Consider the following 27,731-nt stretch of genomic DNA (forward strand, 5'->3'; position numbering starts at 1 on the left):
AATGGAACTGTCTTATTTTTACCAGACAAGAAAAACTTAAATTATCCACTGTCTGAATAACATAACTATACATATAACCTCCAGACAACATAAAAGGTAAATTAAGAAAATACGTACAATTCCTTTGTTAAATAAATGTCTAAACATCCGATTCAGGATCAATGCATCTGCCACATCTGTTACCTACATGATAGGAAACTGAAGTTAGGGACAGAGCACACAGATATTTCTCCTTGCATTTAATGGTAATATAAACAATTAATCTGTCAACGGAAAAGTGAAGGCTAACAGCTTGCAAAAAGCAAAGCCAAATCTAGAGTTTAGAATAATGACTTAAGCTTAGATAATTACCATGAACTCATCAATGCACAACAGAATTGCTTCACTTGAAATATCATTAGCAACAGCATCCAAAGGATCACTTAGACCTTTGTGCTTCTGCACTCATAGCCAAAGGAGACATGGATACCTCAACTAAAATTTATGTCATATTCATAAACGTAAAAGGAGATGATTATAATCTCTTCATTAAGATGCATATAATAAACTTAGAAGATATGTGCAAGTTTGTTTCTTAAACCTAATAAAAATCTTACTTGAAGAAGGCTATGTACATCCAACATGAAATCATGGAAGTGAATTCTCTTCTTCCTCCAAGATTCAGGCCTGTGAAATATACACAATGCACATTCAAATCCTTGCAAGAATATAGTTCCTCAAAGAGTTTCAAATCAACTACAATCTGGCAAGAAAAACATAGTTCCTGATCAATGCCAAGATCTGGCAAGCAAAACATAAAAGCACATGAACACCCTCCACGAACAGAAAGAAATAATACTTTTTGGAATGATCTTTGCAATGAACCGGGTTCACACAAAATGAATCCAAAACAAACAAAACATGAAACTCTTCAGGATGTTAGTTTGCAGCACTGCCTAAAACAGAATAGAAGGCTTATTGAAAAGTATGAACTTATCATTATTACATTGTGGCATCAGTATCATCCTTATCACTGATCACAATGGTACAAGAACACTCTGAATATATAATTGTATAACAATATGAACTATGATCTTAAATTATCTAGTAAAGGAATATTTACCAATTTAAAGATAACATGAGCATTCCTTGAAGGGAAATGTAAAATGCCTCCTTGGAAATTTCTCAAATACACACTATAAATTTCTGAGTTTTTGTAGTAGTCTTCTGTGAGTAATTTCGTCAAACAGTTTGAATGACATCTTCTGTAGGTGTTGATTTTATAATTTGTCTCAAATGACATGTACAGAAATCATTGCAACGGTGAAGAAAACTTCAAATAGCTGAACAAACTATATTTAAAACTCAGAAATATATTTCTCACTGCTGTTACAATTTTTAATTATAATATTTCTAAGCAAGAGCAACCATATAGTTAAATAATCACAGATAAATACAGTGAGTTAAAGAGATATTGGAACTTGGTCATATAGTAGTGAGGCTTCAACTCAAAACTTAGCCTTGGAATACATATCAGCATAGAAGAAAGACTTGAACCCTTTTTGTTGCTCTGATTTAACACTCCAGCAAGCAAAGGAAGTTCTCCCAAAATGATCACAATTTCCGGAATGGATGGAAAGGCAAGACAGTCCTTTGAATGAACCCAAATCTCTGAGTTTTACCAGAAATGAAGGCTCCAGCGTCCTATCTCTTTGTATCAGCGATTATACCGGCTCTTCAGAACCCATGCAGATCAGAAAAAAGTGAGACAATGGACTGACATTATTCACAGAAATGTGTCTCCTTGTTCTGCATCCAAATCCACTAGGCAACTCTTCAACTCGGTCCCATACTGAAGTGCGTTCACCCAGCTATACACAGGAAGAATGCAGCCCTCCTTATGGTCACAAACTCAGCCTCTTTATGGTGTGAACTCGGCCAGAGGAAGGGAAAAAACTCGGCCTTCTATTTTGTATGCAACTCGTCCCTTTGTAAGAGGAACTTCAACCCTCTGACACCACTGAGTGTATGGCTCTCTTGACTGAGAGAACTCGACCTTCTACCTTTGATTTTCGACCCACTATAATGCCTAGCTGAGTGTGGCTCATATCTGGCTATGACTCCAACCTGAAAAAAGATGAATGAGAAAAACCAAATCAGAGGATCCACTGATAAAACCTCTTCACCTCTGTATCTACTGCTACTCTTTTACTCCATGAAAGCATAAAGGTGAAATCTGGATGATTCCATTCCCAAGACTAACTAGGGTGTCTAGTTTCAACACCGAATCTAGCTATGGCAGCTAAGGTTTCTCAGACCCTAAACTTCTCAAAAACTCTCCAAGAGTTTTTCCTCTCAAAATGCAAGTGAAAGAATGAGTAGAAACTCCTCACTTTTCTCTTTTTATAATTGAGTGGTCATTTTTCCGTCATTTTACCCTTTTAATATTTTATTAAGTCACTTTAGGAGACATTCACTTTATAAAGTTAAAGTGACTTTTCATTAGCCTAGGATATGTCCATTTTTCACCCCTTAGGCAATTATAAACTTTTTCCCTAGGCAATTCACATTCCCTTATTAAAAAATTTCGCCACCTTAGCCTACGGGAACTTATTAGGCTAGCAAAACCCATCTTATTTCTCCTAAGTAGTCGAGAACATTACAGGAAACCATCTCTTGTTTAGTAATAACTCAATTTTCATCCAAATGGGATGATAGGATGAAGATGTGAAACTGTACAACAACTCGCTTGTAGTAACATCCAATCTGTTAGGCCAGGAGGTAACTCCTCAAACTGAATTGTGTTTTTGCATTAAGGTTGATCATAGATATATACATGGAGGGAGAGACTCTTGGGCTTCATCTCCCAATGTCTCTTCATATTCCAACTCTCCTTATTTTCTATTTACATTATTTTACACATATTCACCCAATCCCAAGGATTAGGTGTCAACATTCCCCCCCTTAATCTGAAGGGATGTTGGTGAGTCCAAGCATTGTTTTGAATCTTTCGAACTTTTCTCTTCCAAGCGCTTTGGTGAAGATGTCTGCAATCTGCTCATTTGTGGAACAATGGCGTAGATGGATTGTCTTGGCCTCAACATGATGTCGAATCAAATGGTATTTTGTATTGATGTGCTTCGTTCGATCATGGAACTTTGGGTTCTTGGCCAACTTTATTGTAGAAGTGTTGTCAATCATAAGTGGAGTTGAATGCACTTGTTTCACTTGCAAATCTTCCAAAATTTTCTTGAGCCACACAATTTCCTTTGTTGCTTCAACTGCTGCCACATATTCTGCCTCTGTTGTGGAATCTGCTGGAACTGATTATTTGTATGACCTCCAAGAGACAGCTCCTGATCCAAGACTCATAGCATAACCTGAAGTAGATACCCTAGTTTCTTTATCTCCATCAAAGTCTGAATCAGAGTATCCAATCAAGCTGAAGTCGCCCACCTGTGTATACTTAAGTCCAAAGTCTTGAGTTCCCTTCAAGTACTTTAGAACTCTTTTCGCAGCAAACCAATGTCCCTCACAAAGCTTTTGTATAAACCTAGAAAGGATTCCTACAACCAATGAAATGTCTAGTCTAGTAGTAGTCAGGTAGCTGAGACTTCCTACGAGTTATCTACACTTTGTTGCATCCTCAAATTCTTTTCCTTCAGTGGATGTGAGCTTTAAGTTTTGTTCCATTGGAGTAGTCAAAGGATTGCACTCAGCCATGCCAAACTTGTTCAACAGATCTCCAATGTACTTCTTCTGAGAGAGGAATATAAACTTCGGATGTTGAGTTACTTCAATACCAAGATAGTAGTAAACATACCCCAAGTCTATCATTTCAAAACTTTTTCTCAATTCCTTTTTTAGGGATGCAATATAGCTGTCATTGTTCCCTGTCATCAAAAGATCCTCTACATACACCACAAGATATATAACTGTTTTGCCAATTTTCTTGACAAACAAAGTTGCATCATCAAGATCATAATGTTTGAAGTTGAGTTTCAAAATATGCTTCGTTAACTTCTCGTACCAAACTCACGGTGCTTGCTTGAGGCCACACAAGGATTTTACAAGCTTGCATACTTTATGTTCTTGACCCTTCACAAACACATCCTTCTAGTTGGGACATAAAAACATTCTCTTTCAGGTTTCCATTCAAAAAAGCAGCTTTTACATCCATTTGATGGACTTTCCAACCGTTCTGAGTTGCCAAGGCAAAGAATGTCCGAATGGTAGCCCATTTTGAGGTGAGGACAAAAGTCTCCTCATAGTCAACCCCTTACTTCTATGCAAAACCTTTTGCCACAAGCCTGGCTTTGTGCTTGTTAAGTGAGTCATCAGCTTTATACTTGTTCTTGTAGGCCCACTTGCATCCTATTGGTTTGGTTCCCAATGGATGATCAACCAGCTTCCAAGTGCCAATCTTTATCAAGGCATCATACTCCTTTTGCATCGCTTCTTTCCATTCATCATGGGAAGCGGCTTCTTTGAAGGAAGTTGATTCAAAAATATGAAGACAAATTCAATTCACAATCGTAAGAAACATCCATATCAACAGGTGAATCAGAATCGTTTACATCACGTCCATTTTGCCTGATTGAATTTCTTGTTCCTGTCTTTCCAACCTCATCAGGATGAACACTTCAAAGTATCTTTGTCAGCCATTTTGGAGGACCTTTCGAAGATGGCCCAGGCTGCTCAGTTGATTGAGTTGGGACTGAATCAAGATTGAGTCTCTCAATTCTGTCAATCACATCACTTAAAGTGTCATTAGTGGTTGGAGCTTCATGTGGGGGAGAGAGTGCTTCAGAAGAAGATTCCACAGATTGATCCAATATAGGAATCCCCCCTTCAAGATGTGGAATCTCATTATCAAATTCTTGAAAAGACTTGGCATGTCTGAATCTATCCAAGCGATCAAGTTGTCGCTCAACAACATTGTCAGTCTTGGAAGATTCAAGAAATATCACATCTCTAGATACTACAAACTTCTTATTAACTTCATCATAGAGACGGTATGCTTTGGAGGTATTTGAATACCCCAAGAAGATACACTTACGACTCCTTGCACCAAGTTTGTTTCTTTGTTCCTTAGGTATCAAGGCATAACAGGTGGAACCAAAGACCCTGAGATGCTTTACCGAAGGAATGTGGCCATACCACATTTCATAAGGAGTATTGTTTCTAATAGCATTAGATGGACACCTATTCTTTACATACACAACACAGAACTGCATCAGCCCAAAACATCAATTTTACATTCTTGAAAAACATCATGGAACATACCATATTTAAGATTGTCCTGTTCATTCTTTCAGCTACTCCATTTTGTTGGGGATTATAAGGCACAGTTGTTTGATGTTTGATCCCATGTTGGAGAAGATAGTTTTCAAATTCATTTGAAGTGTATTCTTTTCCATTATCAGTGCGAATATAGCCAATATGATATTGTGAATCATTTTCAATCCATGCATGAAAGTTCTTGAATGTTCGAAAAGCATCAGATTTGTTCTTCAATAAATAAACCCAACACATTCTGGTGTAATCATCAATAAATGTCATCATATATTTATTTCCATTTGCAGAAGGAAAAGGCATTGGGCCAAATAAGTCTGAATGAATAAGTTCAAGTTTTCTATGTGCTTTGGAATGTGAATCATGAAAAGACTGTTTGTTGTACTATCCTAAGATACAAGCATCACATTGCTTAATTTTCCTAGGAATTGTAGGCAAACCAGTAACACCACTTTTCTTCAACATACAAAGGTTGTCATAATTCAAATGTCCAAATCTAGCATGCCATAAAAGACTTGATGGAAATGTACCTTCATCATAATAAGAATTGTATGAGAAGTTTTGTGCACGAGCAGAGATACCTTGCAGCTTCAGAAGTCTTTCTTCTTCTACACCTGTCATGACAAGTGAGTGATCTGATGCTTTTTAGACCTCAACCTCGCCATCAAACATATGAATGGAGTGCGCTTGCTGGAGGATGTGGACCTAAGACAACAAGTTTCTCCTCGGCTCCGGAAGATATAAAACATCATGTAGAAGAAAGTATGAAAGACCAGGCAGTTTGAGCCTGATTGTGCCAAGCCCTGATGGATTGAGTTTTGACTTGTCTGCAAAGCATACCGCTCCATCAACATTGTCAATAATTTCTTCAAAAAAATCTCTTCTAAAAGTCATGTGGCAAGTTGCTCGTGAATCAAGCAACCAATCATTTTTCCACGAAGCAAGTGAAGCATTAAATAAGTCTTCAGTTACTCCAATATTACAATGTGCCACAACATAGTGAACGAAATGGGGTGATTTACCTTTCCCTTTGTCATTGGTTTTACCTTTGGCTTCATTTATTTCCTGTTCAATTCTATCCCAAGGCAACTTACATGTGGATGCATCATGTCCATCTCTATTGCAACGTATGCAATGAATATCAAACTTTTCTCCTTGGAACTGTCTGCCCCCCCACCTCTAAAATTCCTTCATCCTCTACCTCTTCGGCCACCTCTTCCTCTAGAAGAATCTTGTGCATGATTATTCTCTTGATGTGCAAGACACACAACTTCTTCAAAAGACTGAGGAGTTGTCTTCTTCTCAAAAGCCTTCTCTCTCTCAGCAAACTTCTTCAAGTGGGATATGGTGCCTTGACATAAGCTATGTGAGGAGTGTCTATTTGAACACCAGTGGTTTTGATATCATGCATAATAGATCTTACGTCTGATGCTAAAGCAAGAGGATCATCATTTTTCAATTCAAGACTGAACAATTTAATTATCAATTGGACAGCTTCAAGTTCATAGAGTGAGTCATAAGTTCCTTCAACTTTTGTAAGGCTTCAAAAGAATTTGAAAATGATGAAATATGGCGAATCACCTCTTCATTTACAGATGTTGCAATCAAGGCATAGACCTTGTTGTTTTTGTTTTCCCAAATGGAAATCTCCTTATCTGAAGTGGACTTCGCAGGTTCATTATCTCCTTCTCCTACATAAACTCCTTTCCACAACTCATTGAAAATGAGAGTGTTTTTTACCTTCCTTGACCAATTAGGATAGTTCTCTTTTCCCGAAAGAACTACTCCAACAATAGATATCAACGAATGCATTTTAAATGTGTGTATTGTGTAAAAAATGTACTCTATTGCCAATATATTGTAAGAAATTGCACTTCTGGTGGTAATAAAAAAAATGCACTCTGATATATTAAAGCAGAGGTATTATTTGGGGGAGATGGTATATGGGGGAGCGAGTATTTGGGAGAGGGAGTATATGGGGAGGTTGTATATGGGGGAGGGGTCAATGATTGACCGGGAGTTGACAACATTATACCATTCAACAGAGGGAGCAGAGTTGTAGTAATATGGAACAGCGTATATGTAATATGGGCAACGAAAATATGTATCATAACGTTAATTATGCAGGATAGTGTTATATAATGGGAGTGGTATATATATATATATATATCTAACCAGTGTGCCGGATATGAGAAACCGGGAGCGGAAGTGGGAGCGGAAGCGGGAGCGGGAGCGACCATTTTCAAAAGCTCCCGGTTTGGGAGCGAATCCGGGAGCGATTTTTTAAAAATATATATATTTTTTATATTTTTTAATTTTTTATACATCTATGTCAACAAAAACATGTAGAATGATGAAATAGACATAAAAAAACATAAATTGATCATTGAACCATATCACATCAATCATCTAGAAATTATAATCATCATCAACCATGTCCACAAGTTAGTAAAATACATATTACAACTGCAACATATTGAGTCTTATAAATCATGATTCATCAAATTCAATATTAAAGTTTCAACTTCAAGCTTTCAGAATTGAAAATTCAATAACATTTATCATCATTGATCACCAAAGTTGTACTTGTAAGCCAAGTTTAACCATTACAAGAAGTAATATCGAAGATATTTCTAAGTCCTAACTTCTAACTGTTAACATGATATGAAATGTTAAAAATTTATAAAATGAAACATGAATAATGAGATGAAATGAAACAACTTTAGTCTTTCACAAAGCATCATATTCATAATTCACAATCATTACCAATGAGTTATAATTGCCAAGGCCCAACTTCAAACTTCAAATTTTCATTGTCACAGTGATATAATGTTTACAAAAAATATCATAATGTCATAATGATATGAAAGAGTCAAGAGTCAAGAGTCAAGGACTCAAAACTCAACAGTTATGAAAACTAAAGTCTAATAGAAACTAAAAAAGACAAGTAAACTGTAAATCTACAAATGGCCCTTGCCACGAGAGTCTCCAGGAGTATAAGCAGGTCGTGGTGGTCTTCTAGGAGTCTCCCGCACAAACCGACGACCAGAACTAGAACCTCCACGCGAGGGTGTCGATGGAGGTGGCGACAGCAATGGAACAAGACTCGGGCCTCGAGCACTGCTACTGGATGGTGGAGGTGGAGGTGGCATGGCTGCTGCAGCTGCTTCATTTTCATCCCGTACAAGCTCCTCTTCTAGTTCTTCAATATGTACAATGCCATCCTCCAAATTTTCGTCCTCAGGGTGATTGTCCCAAATTTTATATGTGGGATCTTCATTAGCCCGATCACAGTAATGGCTCAACAACCTCAAGTTGTAGTGCACATAAACCAAGCTTTCTGCTCGGTTTTCGTTGAGTCTGTTTCTTTTCACATTATGTATATAACTGTAGGTGCTCCAACACCTCTCTGCAGAAGAAGAATTTACAACCTGTGAAAGAACGTTTTTTGCCAATTTTGGCAAAAGTCCGTGGCCGCCATATGTTTCCCACCATGTGAGAGAATCAAATTTATCTTTGTCGTCCATTGCATGGAAGTTACCATACAAACCAGTGCCACTGAAGTATCTGCCTATTTCAAGGCGCACAGCTGCACATTCCTCCCTGTCAGGCACCAACTTTTCTAATGCTTCCAGATATCCTTTAGTTACCTCTTGATCTAAATGGGGTTTGGTCCTAACCCCACCCCTGCTGCAGGTTGGCCCAACCAAGATGTAGAGTAGTATTTTGGCGTAAGGATATACGCCAAGCAATGTAGTGGAAGGTTAAGCCTATTCCACCGTTCACACACACAATCATGAATCAGTTTGTACAAGTTGGGATCTTTATTATGAACAATGTCTTTTATTTCCCCCAACATGGTATCCATTTGCTCATACACCTCGCCAATCACTGGTTTGTCTGTATCTGCAAACCGAATCATGTGATAAATTGGCTTGGTGAAATCCAATACCTGCCTCACAGTTGTCCAAAACTGCCCATCAAGAGCGGCCTCCTCCACCGTTTCAAAACCTGCCATGTCAGCTACATTTGTAGCCCTTTCCTTTAATACCTGCCAATGTGGACTTGATACCATGCTAGCTAATGCCTCTCTTACCTTCAAAAGGCGCCTGAAGGTGAGGTAATAGCTACCAAATCTAGTCCTCGCAATCTTCAACAACTCCAATCTCGAGTGACTGCGGAAAAGGCCATGGGTATTGCTATGATTTGTAATAAATTTTATCATTTGTTTTCCTTTCTTGTACAAATCACCAATCCATTGGTATTGTTCATTTTTGTTTTCGACAATATCATGCAACAGAAGGTTCAATGTGTGAACCAAACATCCAGACCAAAATATGTTCGGGTATTTATCCTCAATAATTGCTCCCGCTGCCTTACAATTAGGAGCATTATCAGTGATGACTTGGATGACATTGTATGGGCCAATACGCTCAATTGTTTCAAGTAATGCTTCTGCAATGTTGATAGCGGTCTTGAACTTGTCTGAGTAATCATGTGCAGCTAGAAAGATGGGACCACTAACAGACACAGCAAGAACACTTATCAATGGCTTGCCTTTTACATTTGTCCATCCATCAGATACAATGGACACCCCATTGTCAGTCCAAGAACTTGTCATTTTATTCAAAGAATGTGATATTTTTGCTTTTTCATGATCAAGGCCAACAGTTCTTGCCTTGTCATACCCAGGGCTCTTGTATCCTTTAGGGGCATCATTTATGGCAGAAACCATTTCATGCCAATAAGGTGAGCGTAGAACATTGAATGGTATCCCACATGCATAGAGGAACCTGTAAAATTTTGAATCCACATCATTCCTACATCCCTCATCAAGGAAATCTGATATGGTTCTACGCCTTAAAGATGATGACCTTGTGCCTCCATGTCCATATCCACTGCCTTGGGAGGATGTTGAAGGAGTTCTTTGTGATTGTGAGCTTGGTTCAAAGGAACCCCTTGATCTTTTTGTTCTGTATTGGGCATCCTCCTCTTCCTTTATGTATTTGGCTCTATCTGCTGTTGACACCGCTGCACAAGTTTTGATTCCTATTTGTTTCTCTCCATCCCATGGCCTTTTCCCGCAGAGGTGTCTTCTAGCACGGGTGTATGAGCCTGTGTAATCAGTGTTGCAATGGGGGCAATGAAATTTAGTGGTTCCACCCCCTCTCCCTGTTTCAGCCCTGTGAACATATTTCCACAATGGAGTTTGGTCTTGTTTAGTTTTTTGAGGGTCATGTTCACCCTCCTCCACCTCCTCCTCACTGGGGTTTTCACCCATTTGACTTCCTCCGGCTTCTTCATCCACCTCTTCAGTTTGAGGCCCCCTCCGTTTCCTACTCTCCACCACCATAATAACCATAAAAGGGACCAGGAAGAGCAAAATGCCAATAAATATTCCCAGGTCCATGGTGTTTGATGTTTGTAGGGTTTTGAGTCTTGAATCTGCACATTAATTTAGTTTATTGGGATTAATTCATTTAATTTATTAATTTAATTTAAATACATGATTTTTAAACAATTAAACTCAAACAACTATATTAAATCAACTAAATTAACTACCTAACCAGCTAAACTAACTAGATTACTAAGTTACTTACCTCTGCAGGCTTGCTCCTCGCTCCTTGGCAGTTGCTCCTCGCTCCTCAGCACTTGCTCTTCGCTCCAATGCTCTTGCTCCAGCTCCAACTTGCTCAATGAAGTGATAATGAAAGTTTTTTTGGCCCATTGGCCTTATAAAACCAAAAAAAAAAATCAAAAATTTTTATTTTTTTCGGGTCCGGCGTATTTTTTTTCCGCCGAACCACTCCCGGCCCGGCCCGATTCGCTCCCGGAGCGTTTTTTAATGCCCGGGAGCGATCAGGGAGCGATCGCTCCCGGGCATTAAAAAACGCTCCGGGAGCGCGGGAGCGATCGCTCCCTGAGTCGCTCCCTAACAGACCAGGGAGCGTAAATTTTTTTACGGGAGCGCGCTCCCGAGCCGCTCCCGCCCGGAGCGCGCTTCGGGAGCGGGTTCGAGGGGGGGGGGGGCGCTCCCCCGCAACACTGATTACACCAAAGCGGTACTAGAGAGGGTGTGGTTCTACTGCGCAGTGGGGAGAGACGATGTATGGTGGTTGGTAAGCGATGGGAGGTCAACCGGTGGTATGGGGAGAAGGCAACCGGTGTGTGTAAACCAACCAACCAACGTTATGTATTAAAAAACAGTGGTATGGAGCGTTGTTCGGGACGAGGTGATTCGGGGCTGCAATACATATGACTGTGGGAGGTATTATAGAAGGCGGTATGGAGCGTTCATATGACAGCATTCATAGGTAACGTATGAGGGGGCAACGTTCATATGACAGCATTCACAGGTAACGTATGAGGGGGCAGCGTTCATATGACATATATGGGGGAGGGTTAACTGGAGTGTTCAACATATCACAGTCGCTCTTAATATCACAACTGTTGCGCCAACATATCACAGTCGCTCTTAATAGTGGTACGGGGAGAGGAGCAGTGACAAAAAAAGTGATTTTGGAGAGCGGTATGAACTGGCCCAGTTTTTAATACTGCGACGAGGGGAGGAGACTATCGTATGCGTGATTGTGGTGTTATACGAACCGGAGGAAGGTGATACCACCAACCGGGGCCAATGTAATATGATACACAGAGGCAATCATTCAACGTTCAACGCAATGCAACCGAGTAACACAGTGTTACAGCGTTCAACACATTAATACCACATAACTCAATGTCATACCACCACCCAATAACACAGTCTATGCGACAGTTATAAAAAATCGACATACCACATATCAGTACACCATTCGCGCAACATGGAGGAGGCTCACCACACCATGGCACTTCCAGGCAGCACAAATTCGATCCTCCAACAACACAGATTTCGATGTAGATTAGCGCTTAACTCAGAGAATGGAGCAATGGCAGAGGTGTCAGTTCTGCAAAATGGGCGGAACATAGACAGGAGGGAGTTACAAGGGCAGAGAGGGAAGCCAAAAATGGAGCTGGCTCTGATACCATTTCAGGTCAAGAGGTAACTCCTAAAACTAAATTGTGTTTTAGCATTAAGGTTGATCATACATGGAGGGAGAAACTCTTGGGCTTCATCTCCCAGTGTCTCTTCATATTCCAACTCTCCTTATTTTCTATTTAAATTATTTTACACATATTCACCCAATCCCAAGGATTAGGTGTCAACACAATCCCTCACAATAGGCGGTGGCAAAGAGAAGGACGTAATGAAGAGGGGACACCATACAGCGAACCCCTCAATTGCAGGGCCCACTCTTAGTTTATTGTGAACTAAGGGAATTTTTATCCCTCTTTTAGTAAGGGTACCTATATCTATTGTAGCATTCTTAAGCACCGATGTAAACCCAAGGTCACAAGTTAAAAACCATGTACCAACCATGTGAGGCCATGTATGAAGCATCATAAACCTTGTGTCATGTTGAGTCTTGTTGTTTTGGTCAGACCATGTCCTATCCCTTTGAGTTCATTTATGGTTCCTTTTGTCTGAGATAGGATTGGAGGACCTTGGATGGGGTTACATAAGGACTCATGGTTTTATTGGAGCTTGCTTTTGTAGAGGTGATCATCGGTGTATGGGCTAGTCCAACTTGCATCAAGGTGATCCTATGTCTTTCCACATATTTATGAGTCTATAGAGTCTTTATGTGACCTCGGATTCCACGTCGTATCCCTCAGCTTTTTCTCAGACATGCCAATCTCACAATCACAACATTTCATGCTTCCCAAGGTAATTCACGTTTCTTAATGCAAAGTGATCTTGGAAGTTAATAAGTCAACAAAGTCTTAGATTGTAGAGCTCAATGAGAGGATGACATGCCACATGGATGTTGATTTTTAAGTAGCTTGGGAGGTACTCCAAGCCCTAGGGTTTGGGATTTGGAGGGCAAAGTGCCACAAGAGTCACTTGTGGGCTTGGAACCCAAGCTTGGGGTTTTGAACCCATCGTGATTTGGGCCAAACCCATGGACAAATTTCGACATGTGATGGATGAGGATGATAACTCTTGTCGAGACAAATCCAACGCAATGAAAATCATCCGATTCCGAGTTGTAGAAATGGAGTTATGAATTTTTTAAGTTAACAATGGGTTTTTGGGCATTCAAGTCATGTAGGCTTGAAGTGATTTGTCCAAAAGACATGTCTATTCGTTGACCCTTCTTATGTGTATAAATAGAAGGTATGTGAGGCTCATTTAGAGCATCCAAGCACATCATTTCATAAGCAATCTAACTCAGAAAGGCAATCAAGCTCATAAGGAGAAGGACAGTGGTGACTGGGTCTGTTTTAGGGCAAGTTTGCACATGTGCGGAGGCCGAATTAGTACAGGAGGACATCCGCAGGCATAAGGGTAAATTATGGGCAGAGTAAGGATAAGTTTCTCCTCTCGTAAGTCCGATTTCTGAGCAGTGAGACAGCCACACTTATTAGACAGACTCCAGAGGTGTAATGGTGAGGTTTTGAGGGAGTTTTGTCTCTATTTATGAAGCCGCAGCCCTAGAGACCAGAGGAAGTAAGCCACAGGCATAAACAGAGGTCAAGTGAAGGTGTTTGGGGTTGATTATTAGCCCTGAACAACAATGAGGAAGAAGGGAACTTGAAGGACCCTAGCCGCAGCAGAAAAGAGGTTTGTGTGGTTGTTTTGAAGGGTTGACGTGGACCTATGTCTTTCCCTAACCAGACCACAGAAATTGCAGCAGAATAGAACCTCAGTCCAAGATGAATGCAGGTATGTGTTGGTTATTAGATTCATGTTGATTTGATGTTGGGATCGTGTCCTAGTGTGGACAGATTTATTGCAACCTATGAGTGCCATGTGTTGAGGTTGACTTGGGCAGTTGGAGACCTCAACTAGGAGCAGAACTTGCAGTGATTGGATTGGGCATCATTGGTTTGTTGGAGGACAACGTATTGATGGCCAAAAGTAGCCCTTGACAAGCCATCATAAAGTGACGTTGATAGCTGAAGGTTGGGTGAAGATTGGAGCCTAATGTGCAGCACTTTGATGGACAAAAGTGACTGCTAGATTGGCGGATTGGAGCTCAGGTATTGGCCAGCCTAGAGAGCAGATTGGATCAGCCTGTGTTCATTGCAGCAAAAGCGACTTGCAGCAGTGATAGGTGGCAGCCCTCCTGGAGACTCTATGTGTTGTCCTTTGATGGACTAAGGGGCAGCTAGAGAGCAGAACGGGAGTGAAGGACCGACATGACAAGATACGACATAGAGTCTGCAGCATGATTGTCATTGTATCTTGTATTCCATAGACTGTTGTATTATTTAGATTGGTTTAATATAACGAAGATTGGGTTGTACATTATTGTACAATATTTTGTTAAAAATTGTGTATACTTGTGCATATGTGATTTACTGCTATTTTATATTCCGCTATGCAAAGTAGTTCTTGTTGAGATTCTTGGTTTGGTAGCGTCAGAGATTCTAAGATTCTAACCTAAACCCAAGATCGTGGAAATTTAACAGTGGAATTTTTCCATTTGATGGAGGTATTCTCAAGATATTGTTGGTCAAACAGGTGGCACAAGTTTCCAAGGAGCAAAATAGGGGGTGTTGGGCAAATTTGCACATGCATTATGTCAAAAGTGGTCTAATTGATGAAAGGAACAAAACCCATGTTTCAGATTTTCCAAATCCTCAAGAGCGTTAGAGATCATACACTCGGGCATGATGACATGGCAGAACAGGGGTAGATTTTATCATAATTTAACGTGTAATATGTCAAAAATAGTCTACAAAATGAGGAAAAAAATAGCCCATGTCCTAGTTTCTCCAAATTCCCAAGGGCATTAGAGATCCAGCATAAGGCATGATGATGTGGCAACACAGGGCATAACTTGGTCAAACAAAGCAAAACCCAAATGAAATCACGCTAAGTTACATCAAACCAAGGTGACAGAATTGGTAAGTTCATCAAGATGTTGAAGAACAAGAAAAAAGTGGTCATGTTCGATTTACTATTCATGAAAAAGTCAACTCAAAGGTGAGATAGTTGCTGGAAAGGTCAAGGAAAATGTTGGAGCACTAAAGGCTACTATTCTCCATCTTGTTGACTTCTAGATCCTTTGCAAGTGGAACGTTGGGCTTCCTTGGATTTTGTGAGAGTCATTTTGACCACTTCGTGGGCAAAGTCATGAATTTAAGGTAATATTTAAAAAAAAAATTAGTAAGTCTCCAACATGTGGAGGACTAGCAAATATTATTTTCTAGAGTCAAACTAGTTGTTGGTGCATGGAAGAAATGACCCAGGGTTCAGAAGTTTGCCAACAAAACCCCATAGACACTGGCATTGTCAATGCCTGCAAGCGCACGAGGTCTCACCCGAGCTATGCTAATGGGGTCGCAGAACCTTTGAAGGTTATGCAAGGAGATAGGGAATGGGAGACAGTTCTTGCTCAAAAGAACCCAACACAAACTAGCACAATTTCCATATGGCGCAGACAATGCCATTGAAAAAGCATACTTCATAAACTTATTATTGGGTACACTATAATACTCCCAGGAATTATAACAAACATGGGTCACACACGATATGTGGTTTAGACAGAAAAGTCATTTCCTGACAGTTCTTCATTGTATACATACATTACTAGCTTCGACATAAAATTATGAAAGAAATAGGGTTCATTCATTACATAGTGACAGTTATTTATAGCATATAAACAATTACACAGTCAATAACCAGAAACTTTGTGTAGACCCCATAGTCCATTCACAGATTTCACCACAGATACAAAGCATTTAAACATTAAGATCACAGGCCTAGAACAAAACCCCTGGAGAGCTCATACTTATATTAACTAGCAAACAGACAAATATACATCAGTTCCATGTGTCCAACAACAAAGACTTAGAAGGTGATCATTCATAACATAGTATTGGCCAATGCCATACGATACAAGGTAGACCATATCCACAAATTGACACCATGTAGGAGCTTCAAAGGACTTAACTCCATAGAATCCATCAGTGGAACAAAGACAGTATCAAACAATACAAAATAGAACAGAGTTATCGACCACTGAGCAACCAACTGAACAACATCTACCCAATCGAACTCCTGATCATCAAGAACAATCCTTGATATAGTGGTTGTCTTCCATATTTGGCTCAGGGAATCTCCTACCAGCTCACCTAGATGAGTTGTCTTCATACGTGTGAAGCCTCAACTGTCTGTTGCACCATACCTAGCAGAATCACCACCTTAGCCCATATCCAACTAACCTGCATTGTTGGCGGATACCCTGTCGGCTAAGGAATATTTCAGTTACTGCGCATTAATCTTCGGCCTTTATCGCACATCTGCGGGGTCTATCGAGCATCTGGGCAGTCTTCTATGTGCGGTATCAATCCCCTTCTACGTAGTATTCCCAAACTCGGGCAAAATTTCAAAAAATTTCCCTCATCTCTTCTTTACGCCAACAATCCCCCAATGCTATTTGTGGGCCATCCCTAAGCCACTTTGTCATTGTTGTATGCTGATGGAAGGGAAGACTTTGACGGCCTTTGCCACAAAGTTGTCAAATGATTCCTTGGCCTTGTGCACGGTGGCTTTGATTCTTTTGGCAGTTCTTACGAGGTTTGCGGCAATTTCTACAGATATCAAGGTAACTTGGAGCAGTGGCTCAGTCTCGGCAATAAGATTATGCATTGTCTCTGTTCGGAAGCAAGAACATTAGAGAGGTTCATAGCCTCATCTTGCAGTATGAATTGGTAATCTTACATTGTCCTGATTGTTGGATTTTTATTAACTCAAAAAGTGTGCAGCAGAGTGCCATTAATGGAGCAGCATGTAGAGGAGACCTGGGTGCATACAAAGAAGCCATGCGTGACATCTGTGCAGGTCTGCATAACAGCAAGACAACCCACTCCAGCAGAGTTCTGTATAGCAGTACAGCAGCTATGTACAGCCCTCCTCCAGCAATTCCATGCAGCATAAGCATGTAACAACACTTCTGGAGAGAGAGAGAGATAAGGGTGCATGCATGCGCCACCCTCAGTTTAGTTCTAGTTTAAATGCCTTTTATATTTAGCTATTTCTGCTTTTGCTTAGATAGTATTTGCATGCCCGATTGCAGGATGCAGCTTCCAGGTTAAACAAGGCACTCATGCAAGTAGATTCCTGTCTTAGTTCATCTCCGGAAGAGGCGCACTTTCACTTAGGCTCATCTATCCATGCAAGGAAGGCACTTTAGGGTTAGGGTTTAATATTATCAGATAAAACTTAAGGCACTGTTTTGCATGTGTCCAAATTCATTATACCTTCTAGTCTATAAAGGAGAAGGCATGGGTATAGGTTGTATTCATTCAGTGTTCAGTTCAGCAGTTAGCAGCTCACTATTTTCCTGTTGCAGATTTTCATTTAAAAAAAAATGAAAATCAATAACAGGTTTTGACAGTCAATTTATTCTGTTTCTGTTAGATATTTCCTACAGTGTGTGTTTATAGATTCTAGCATTAATCACAAAGTGTGGTTTTGAATAACTTAAAGTTTTCTGCAGTTTAGTTTGCCGTAAAAAATATATTAGAGTGCAGAATCTGATTACCATGGTTTGAGAAAATTAAACACTGATAATAGAATTTAGAGCCATTGAATGTAATGTGAACCTTCCTTGAAAGTTCATGGTTTATTACCTAATAATATTTAAATAACTTATGCATTAATGATTAATAAAATTCTTTAATATTTAAGCACATATGACATAATAGTTCTACTGTTTTTATATCCTGATTAGTACAAAACAAAAATGGATGTTTCACTGTCAGGATTACTGTGGTCATGGCCATGATTTAGAACCAAAATTAGACACTGCACTAAATTCAGCTGCATTCCTTAGTCAATGCATGTAAGCAGTTCATTCATTAAATGTGGGAAATGAGTACCTAACTGTCGACAAAAACTACAGCAGAAGATTATTGATTAATGTATGGAAGATGCAAAAATGGACTGTAGAAAACTAAGTCAAACTTTTACAAATAGCAATAAAATAAGATCTGAATAGTTAAGATATAAAAAGCAAGCCTTACAGTTGCTCATAGAACATGTCCATTAACATTGTTTTGCCTGTGCCTACCCCACCATATAGGTACAAACCACGAACAGGTGACAAAGAAGCTTGTGGCTTTATGAATGAGAACCAGCTGCTGTTACAAATTTGAAATTTCAAATATCAGTTAGACCTCTATAGAAAATTACAATAAGGTATCCTTTTTAACACACAACCATTTTTTTGACAAGAAAATGCATGCTATGACCTTAGTTGACAATGGCACAGAAATTGATTGTTGCTGAATGGTGTTTCTAAATGCTACTCTTATGTCATCCATGAACAGAGAAATGGATGAATTTTTTCTGTGTGATCATATGACCACAGTTAGAACCATCATGTAAAATCTGCCAATATTATTACAAATCTTACTTGCCTGTTGGATTTATTAGAAGATGCGGATCTTTCCAATCCACAAGATTCAGCTGCATCTACCAGCTCATCATATAATATCTGGAGAGCTCTGAGGGTCTCTTCCTGCAGTTACTCAAGAAGAGAAGATTCGTTAAAAAATTTACAACTTAGAATCCTAGCAAAAATACAAAGCAGAGCTGCTTAGAAGGAGAAGAATTACATCCGATTCTTTGTAAAGACTGACACTTGAAAGTTGAAACCCTTGCATCAGGGATCATGGGCGCTGGAAAATATGACAACATTGCCATTGAGACAGACCACAAACTTATGGATTCTAACCTAGTTTTGAATTGAAAATTTTACATTCGAATGTAATATTTTCAAAACAGGAAGCACACACGAGCAGTGCATTTTAGCCATAAACATTATGATATCATGGTACAAATTACCTGACATGTGTCACCTGCCATGAGTTCTCCTGCTGCTATCCGCCTTTCATACTCTATTAGAGGACCCCCTCTCTCCACATCTGTATAAATATTAAACGTCAAGCACATTTTGAAAATAAAGGGTTTTCCTCTATTTATTCACAGCAAAAACACAATTTTTTTCCTAATTTTTTCTCTTTTCTAATCAAGAGCAGCTTTCTTTATCGACATAAAATTGAAGCATATGGAAACGCAAATCAAGAACAATTGTGTTTAAAACATTATCACAAGGTAAGGTAGGAAAATTATCAAAGAAAACCTGAAGATAAACCTACAAGTTACAGCAGCGGACATAACTTTTACACCAAATGAAGACACTAAGATATTAATACAAAGCCAGGGCAAAAGCACGAAATGTTCCATGTTTTCTTCAATTGAAAAATGAAATAAAATTTCAAGATATTGTACAACGTAAACACATTAACCCCGTCCCAAAAACAGTTTGGACCATTATCATGGCCACGCCTCAGTATTCCTTGATTCCAGACTGAAGCCATCTAATTTATCTTTTGATTGGCACTAGATTGGGTCAAGCAATTCTGTTAATTTGGACCAACTTCAATCGATTTTGCGATATTGTTTCAAGTAGCTTATGGACCACTTCAAAGATTTTATGTGTTTTTCCTATTGCTAAATCAATTTACTTGTAGACAAAGGTCTATGAAAAGCAACCTTAATGTTATAGCAATATTAAATGAGAAGAAACAAAGTAATCTTGCCTCTTAACATTTTGAAAAACTACGTTACAAATATTGTGTTCGCTTTGCAATTTGCCATCAGACTCTGAGTTCAGAAAACTGTTTCAAAATTACTAGGAATTCAACTTTCAATCTATCGAGAAAATGTTTCAATCAATACAATCTTATGCCTGTTCAAAATGATTGCTACAATGACATTATGCCGCACTGTTATTGTGAAGATATATATTTAGTATTATTTGACATTTTCTTTAAAACGAGGCATAAATGGAGTAGAATGTAGATCATAGTGGAAGTGGATCATTATTTTCAAGTATATATGTAACATTCTATGATATTACGATTTAGCTAGTATGAAAAAACATTGGCAGTTTGATCTCGTGGTCTGAGTTTAAGCTCGGTCTCTTTCTCATACACATTCCTACACAAAAGCCTGTACCAGTGAGAATTACACAATTGTCAAAATTCTTGATTTCTTTTTGTAGTGTTATAACTTATAACTGAAGCACTGAAGAATATATAATTCATGCATTGGAATAAAGGACAAATCTTAAACAAGAAACATCACAAAACCAGGGAGGGCACTCCAAACCAACCTTTGCTTGAATCTTTGGCTGCAGATGACAGCAAGGTCCTTGAAGTTATAACCTGTTGTAGGCCTATGCTAATTTCCTTCTCCCAGAGAGGACTGCAAGATGCCAAAAATACCGAGGATGACTGCGATTTCACAACCAACCTTCCGCCCCTGCTTATGCACCCATCAGATCCACCCACTTGTGCACACCGAGATATTGATCTTGCACGATAGGCTGCTCTTATCAAAGCCCTCATGTTCTTTTAATAGAGATACGCCCACAATTTTCCTGCAACGGAATTGAACCTCTCTGGGTTAGTGGTACCAAACACTTATACAAGAGTTATAGCAGGATTTAAATTGCAATTAACTTCAAAAAAAACCTCAAGGCTTTCCGTATCAAGTCAAGAGAGAACTCAAATCTACCCAACTTAACTAGTGCAAACCCCTTGTACTTGTGATACTAAAAGTTCTGAACTGTACCAATCCAAGGGCCTGATATTGAATGATGGCAAATATCAGGAACCATTGAACTTAAATAAATAACATCATACATAGCCATATAGGGTGCCCATGTCAAATTATGTAGCATGCTCTGGGTGCCTACCAGATGCGTAGCAATAGGTGAGGTGTAATGAACCCAAAGCTCTGAATTCAACTGTAATGTTCCTTCTTACCCAAAATAGCCAGTAAATAATAAATCCTGAATATGCTAAATATAGATGCCGAACATGGCTACAAAATATAATACCAAAGATGAGTTGCATTTGCCATATGCAACACCTAAGAAATAGGAAATCCAAGAACATCAAATAATCAAATACATGTGTATGAATGAGTATAGTAACTCCAATTTATATTAATTTATCAGTCATTTTTTTATGTAGGTCTGATTCCTGGCTGACCTACTATTTTCTTTAAGTAGTCCCTTATATTGGTTACAGGGATGACACCACGAACATGTTGATCGCCATCCAATACATACCCAATACAGGCTGTATGAGCTGCTCCTAGGATCTCTGGCATAAAATTAATCTCTCTCTCTCAAATCAGCAAAGGAGACGCCACAGAAAAGAAAATAATTGTGGGAGGTACAATGTAAAAGATGACTAGAAGACTGGGGCATCAAATTTCAGTTTCGATTCTAAGAAGAGGTCATATAGATCAGGTAGGTCTATCCGTGTGTGTTGTGTTTAAGCTTCCCTTAAGACATACCTGTTATATGGCACCTATTCTTTGAATCAAAAATAAAATTTGACCATTGACCAACTATCTATTTCTATATATATCACTAAAAAATAGAGATATCTCCATTCAAGACTTTAGTGAACATTTTTTCTGATTGATAGAGGAAGATCCACAGATTTAGATATTGTAGTCGACGTTTCGGAACCACAAGCCGGGTCCATCTTCAAGACTTTGAAGATGGACCCGGCTTGTGGTTCCGAAATGTTGACTACAATATCTAAATCTGTAAAGATGGACCCAGCTTGTGGTTCCAAAACGTCGACTACAATATCTAAATCTGTGGATCTTCCTCTATCAATAAAAAATTCCAACCACAGAAATCTCAAAACAATAACTTTTTTTCTTTTTCCCAAGGAAAGAAATCGGCTTCTCAGCCTGAAGGCAAGAGTGAGGTTGCTGGTACCAGGCCAGCCCACAGTTATTCTCACTTAAGAGTGCTTTTCAGAGGCTCGAAGCCATTACAACAATAATCAACAAGGCATCAAAGTTCAACATGTCACAAGCAGGGATTTCAGCCTGGGTGGGGAGGATAAGAATTGTTCCTCCAACTACCCAATATAACCCTAATTGACAAGGCTTTGGAAAACTAAAAGGAGCTTAACTAAAATTTGAGAAGCCAAAAAAGGTAAAAAGACAGAGATCAGTTGCAGACCCAGGGATAGAAACATATAGTCCTTGTGGGTATTTTGATGGGGCAGCCACAAAATCCCCTGATAAATGTTGTGCAGGAGGTATAATTTACAGCTCAGATTCCAACCAAATCAGATTTGACTGTGATCAAAGTGGTATCCATTTTAATGGCCACAGTTTTAGGAATTAGAGACATCGATCTCAATGGGGACTCAATGTTACTTGTGAATGGTTGAGGGGATCCAGAAGACAGAGAAGTATTGATTTGTTTGGAAGTTTCTATCATGCAGATTTTCAGAGATAGACTTCCATCACATCTATTCTGAGCACAACCCTTTATCCTGACAAGCTTGTAGCAGAGATCCAGATTCCAGGCTCTCTCCATATGAGAGTTTTCAGAGATGGGGATGAGGAGAACCTCCCATCTCGGGTAATTGCCTCGTCAAGCGTTTGGTGAAACCAATCCCTGTTCTGTATAATCAGTAGTTTTGTGATCTTTTGGAGGGTATTTTGCTGGTTAGCTTCCAAATTTACTTTGTGCACCTTTAATGGTATGCTAAACTATCAGATGTAATTTTTTTTCAATTTTGGAAACGTTTACGATTTTTTCTCCCTGAGAAAATATATAATATTAAAAAAACAAAAAAAAAGAAGGGAAAAAAATATCCAGCAGGTCTGATAAACCAGTTGGACGTCAAACAATTCAATCAACCAATATGATAACAAATAATGTATACATGGTAGCAAATTTTCATGATTGTGATCCATCATCTGCGTAATTTCCTTAATATTATTGATCAAGTTTCAGTTTCGATTCTAAGAAGTCCTATAGACAGGGGAAGTCTCGTTATATGTGTTGTGTTTTGATTCCAAGAAGAGGAGGTAAGTCTCAAGGGAAACATAAGCGCAAAACACGCAGAGAGACCTGCCTGATCTATGGGACCTCTTCTTAGAATCAAAATCTAAATCTGATCAAGAATATATATACATATAGTACATGGAACTGGAAGGGCACTGGCATAATACCCAAGTGAAAAAGCTTGCAAATTCTTCAGTTCAAAAGATTGCCGGAAAAATAGGAATTTGTCTTTTTTATCAATTCTGTCTTATGGGGCGGCCTTGGAATGCAGAGAAATACCTGTAGTCGGTCGAATTCTGATCAGCTTCGTCCAACAGAAGACTACCCACATGCAAAAATGGATCCAAGATACTAAATTTGGCAACAAAACTGATTCAAAACAATGAAATGATTAGATTTCGCTTGGAAAACAGAGCGCGCACTAGCAGTTCTCCTGATAGATGGGATGAAAAAACTCGAGCCAGAATGTGGGTCAGACAGCTTGTGAATGGGTTGTTGTTCTGTGCAGAGGAAGGATTTAATGCGTTTTTTACTATCATATATATTCTACCATAATTGGTGAAATCGGTGGTCGTGACAAAGATTAATGGACGTAATTTTGTCTCCGTCAGGCTACGGTTGTTCCGACAACGGAGGAACGCCGCTCCTTCCCCGCGTCAACGCGTGGGGCCTCGCCAGGTTGTTAAGATGACGGAATCAGGTCTAAGTTCACCGGGAAGTGATTATTGTTTTTAATTCATAAAATTGGTAATGTTTTTGGAGTTGCCTAATCATGGGACGATTTCGTTAGCATGGTGATTTTCTCGCTCAAAATATAAATATATATATTTAAATTGAGTTATTTTTAGTAAGAATTTTTGGAAATTTTTCTAAAATTTAGCAGAAATTTATTGAAATCACAAGTTTGATGGATAATCCATGGACAATCAAAGTGTTCGAGGACTTTTTCAAGATGTTGATTCCATATATACAATCAAAAAACTAGTTTAAATAACACAAATTAAAATTTCACTTCAAATGCGTTGTATATTTTTTTTTCATGTGACCTATGTATCTTTATCAATAAAGCACTACATATCTACATATATGGGGATATTTGGCTTCGTAACTTCTACAGGCCCATCAACGCTTGTTTCTGAAAGTTCTTTAGAGACCACTTTGCGAGGCGGCCTAGCTCCAAATACCAAATCAAAATGTTCGAGGACATTTTCAAGGTGTTGATTCCATATATACAGTGAAAAAACTAGTTTAAATAACACAAATTAAAATTTCACTTCAAATTTTTTCATTAAATTCCGATACCAAAATGACCAAAAAAAATAATAATAATAACACTAAAAACAACTACTCATCATCAAAAACCTATTAAACACTTAAAATTTTAAGAACTAAAAACTGTAACTTAAATTTCCAAAAAATTTCGCTATAAAAAGTTCCGACCAAAAGTAAATACGCTCATTTACCACACAATCAAATAGCTCCAAATTCAAGGATTGTGAAATGTGTCTGTCAAGTCAATGACGTCACGCGTGAGCAATTATATATCATTATTTAAATGCGGTATGCCGAGACTTGTGAAGGTCCAGAATCGTAACAAAATTGCTTCAAAAAACATGTTTAATATTCCACGTGGCAAGCGTTAAGAACAAGAGAATTGATAGTTGCATTCGATATGTCGCGCACTTAGAAAAGATAGTTACATACGACACGTCGCGTATTAATAATAGTCCTAAAGTTCGATGCAGGAAAGTACAATGTCAGAATATTCTTAAAAAGATTCTGTTGGAGGCTAAGCTATGAAAATAGTCTTTATCTTTAGTTTTCATGGTGGGAATATAAATATTATTGATTATTGGACTCTCGGCTTCAATGATAGCGGCGGAAATGCTCGCATGAAATAAGAATATTATTAAAAGTATTATTATATTAAAATTTAAAGAAAAATTTTGAGGTGATAAGGAGTGGTTGGAAAAATAAAATAAAATATCATAAAGATACTATGAAGTTATAAAGTTCTTTTAAATTTTCTAATTTATATTTATATTAAATTTAAATTTTAAAATTATATACAGTAGTTATATTATTATTTTTAAAAAAATTTAATTTAATAAAATAGAGTGATTTCAAAATATTTTTATATTAAATTTAAATTTTAAAATTATATACAGTAGTTATATTATTATTTTTAAAAAAAATTAATTTAATAAAATAGAGTGATTTCAAAATATTTTTTTTTAAGTAAAAAAATTAGAATGTGTTGTTTAATTATTATATGTTTTGAAGTTTTTGATTTGTATGGGGAAAACAATTTTGGGTTAAATCATTCTCTTTTGTTTATTAAAATGTTTTCTTGTAATATATTTGACTTTAACATTCTCAAAAACTTTAAGGACATTAGGAATATGAAAAATTCACATAACTCAAATTTTTTATTCCAATAAATAGTTGCCTCAATAAATTCAACCCAAAAATATACTTAATCCATGTATGACTTAAAAAAAAAATTAAATAATCTTTTATCTTAAATCACATAAACCATTCAAGTCTAATAAAACTTAATCATCATTACAATCATAATATATAGAGAGAATAATAATATAACAAATATCTCAATAAAAAAATTATATATTGAATTAAAGCTTTATTTTAATTTAAGTTATATTTATGGTCAAAAGATACTAATAAAAATGTTATTAATTTTAAATTTAAATTGATTGAGATTTAATTTTAAATTCAAATTGATTGAAATTATCGGAAAATATATAGAAAGGTTAAATTAAAATGTAATATTTTATATTACTTAAATTAAATTAACAGAAAACTAAATTTAAGGTTTGGAAGCCATGCAATGTGTCTCCTATGGAAGAAGAGGACTCTTCGTCTTCAGATCAAGAAGATAGTGAATCAAATGATGAAATGCTTTCTTCAGATGAAGATCTCTAAGAGAGTAGAGAGAATAAAAGCTTAGCATTTCTCACAGAGACAAAATACTATTGCTTAAAGCCAATCAGGATATCAGTGTCCTCAGAATGGAAAAGGACGCAATAGAGGACTCTTCGTCTTCAGATCAAGAAGATAGTGAATCAAATGATGAAATGCTCTCTTAAGATGAAGATCTCTAAGAGAGTAGAGAGAATAAAAGCTTAGCATTTCTCACAAAGACAAAATACTATTGCTTAAAGCGAATCAGGATATCAGTGTCCTCGGAATGGAAAAGGACGCAAACGCAATAGCAGCGCTAGAGAATTTTTCAGCGAGACCTGGTTACTCCTTAGCTGAATAGGTGGGTGGAAGTAACCAAACACAAAAGGAAAAAATAAAAATTACTTTTGTTCTTTTATTATTTACCTTGAAATGAAATGAAATGATATTTTAATGTCCATGAGATTAAAAATTGTCTATTAGACCATTAGTTCCATGTTTTTCACTTTTTGCAATTCAATCATTTTTCGATTCAAATTGATGATGAGTTGGACCAACCTTCCAACAATCCCCTAGCTAAAAATACAATGGCAAGAAACTGATGCTAAAATGTTCTCATAACTTTCTCTGATGTCTTTGAATGCATCACATTCCAAAATGAAATGTTTTTGGGATTCCACAACCCCAGACCTACAAAATGTACACATTCGTTCTTCCCAAGCTTCTTTAGGCCTTTTCCACCAACCTGTTTCACACCAAACTTGATGTGAGTTGATCCTTAACTGAGCAATAAGAACCTTTACCCTCCACGAAATGCTACCTCCAATGAACTCTTTTTGTTGTAGATCACACGTAGGGTTGAATTCCTCAATGTAATAGTTATTCTTTCTACCAATTCTTTTCCTCGTACCTTTTTACGAAACTTCTCCATAACAAAATCCTTTAGCTCCTTGCTATTTGTGGGATAGGCATTGAGGTAGATATTCCATTTTTGCATCCATGTATAGTTTTGTTTCATCCATGTTTTCTTTCTTTCACTCACGCCTTCATTGAAGATAATATTAGGCCATCTACCTACTCTCATTTGCTCAATTCTTTTTAGATATCTTATGAGCCACACCATAGCAATTGTTTCAATGGGAGTTGCTCCTGTTTCACTCAACATTATCTCATAAGATACTGAATTTTTTATTTTGAACTTGCTCATGATCAAGTTTAGTCTAAGTCTATATGTGAAACCTCATTTTCAAGTGGATATCGTAAACTTCATATAAAAAAATTTGTTAATGCAATTCTACTCAAAAATTTACAAAAAAATATATATATAATATTTTGTTAATATAATTAAATTATTCTTCAATAATTATGTAAAATAATATTAACAAAATAGAAAAATTATTATATAATTATATTATTCTTTAATAATTATTTTATATTATAATATCATATAATTATTAAATTTGATTATTCTTTAATAATTATGTTATATTATGATATAAAATAATGTTGAAAAAAACTATATGATTGGCGAGTAATTTTTCTTTGGGAAAAGCTTGTGTAGAAATCCTTGCAACTAATAATTTATCCATT

The 27,731-nt window shown here is 37.6% G+C and overlaps 1 protein-coding gene across 5 annotated transcripts in view; it reads right to left on the bottom strand.

The window, feature by feature from the left end:
* LOC149243961 (uncharacterized) overlaps positions 1-27,731 on the bottom strand; it is a 181,368-nt gene that overhangs the window by 55,244 nt on the left and 98,393 nt on the right. For 3 of the 5 annotated variants that reach the window (XM_089374686.1, XM_089374684.1, XM_089374685.1), the window contains exons 2-8: positions 20,505-20,771; positions 19,172-19,251; positions 18,745-18,845; positions 18,349-18,465; positions 597-666; positions 352-438; positions 118-183 (exon numbers count right to left, since the gene is read on the bottom strand). In XM_089374686.1, coding sequence (XP_089230812.1) covers positions 118-183; positions 352-438; positions 597-666; positions 18,349-18,465; positions 18,745-18,845; positions 19,172-19,251; positions 20,505-20,739 — 756 coding nt within the window. In that variant the 5' untranslated portion in view covers positions 20,740-20,771. Of the gene's footprint in view, positions 1-117; positions 184-351; positions 439-596; positions 667-18,348; positions 18,466-18,744; positions 18,846-19,171; positions 19,252-20,504; positions 20,772-23,498; positions 23,794-27,731 lie in introns of those variants that run through there. The other 2 variants (XM_089374687.1, XM_089374683.1) reach the window with 2 other exon arrangements.

This window comes from Pinus tabuliformis, chromosome 8, assembly GCF_031772625.1.
Source record: "Pinus tabuliformis cultivar Carrire ecotype Pingquan chromosome 8, CPIR1, whole genome shotgun sequence".
In the NCBI taxonomy this organism is placed as follows: Eukaryota; Viridiplantae; Streptophyta; class Pinopsida; order Pinales; family Pinaceae; genus Pinus; species Pinus tabuliformis.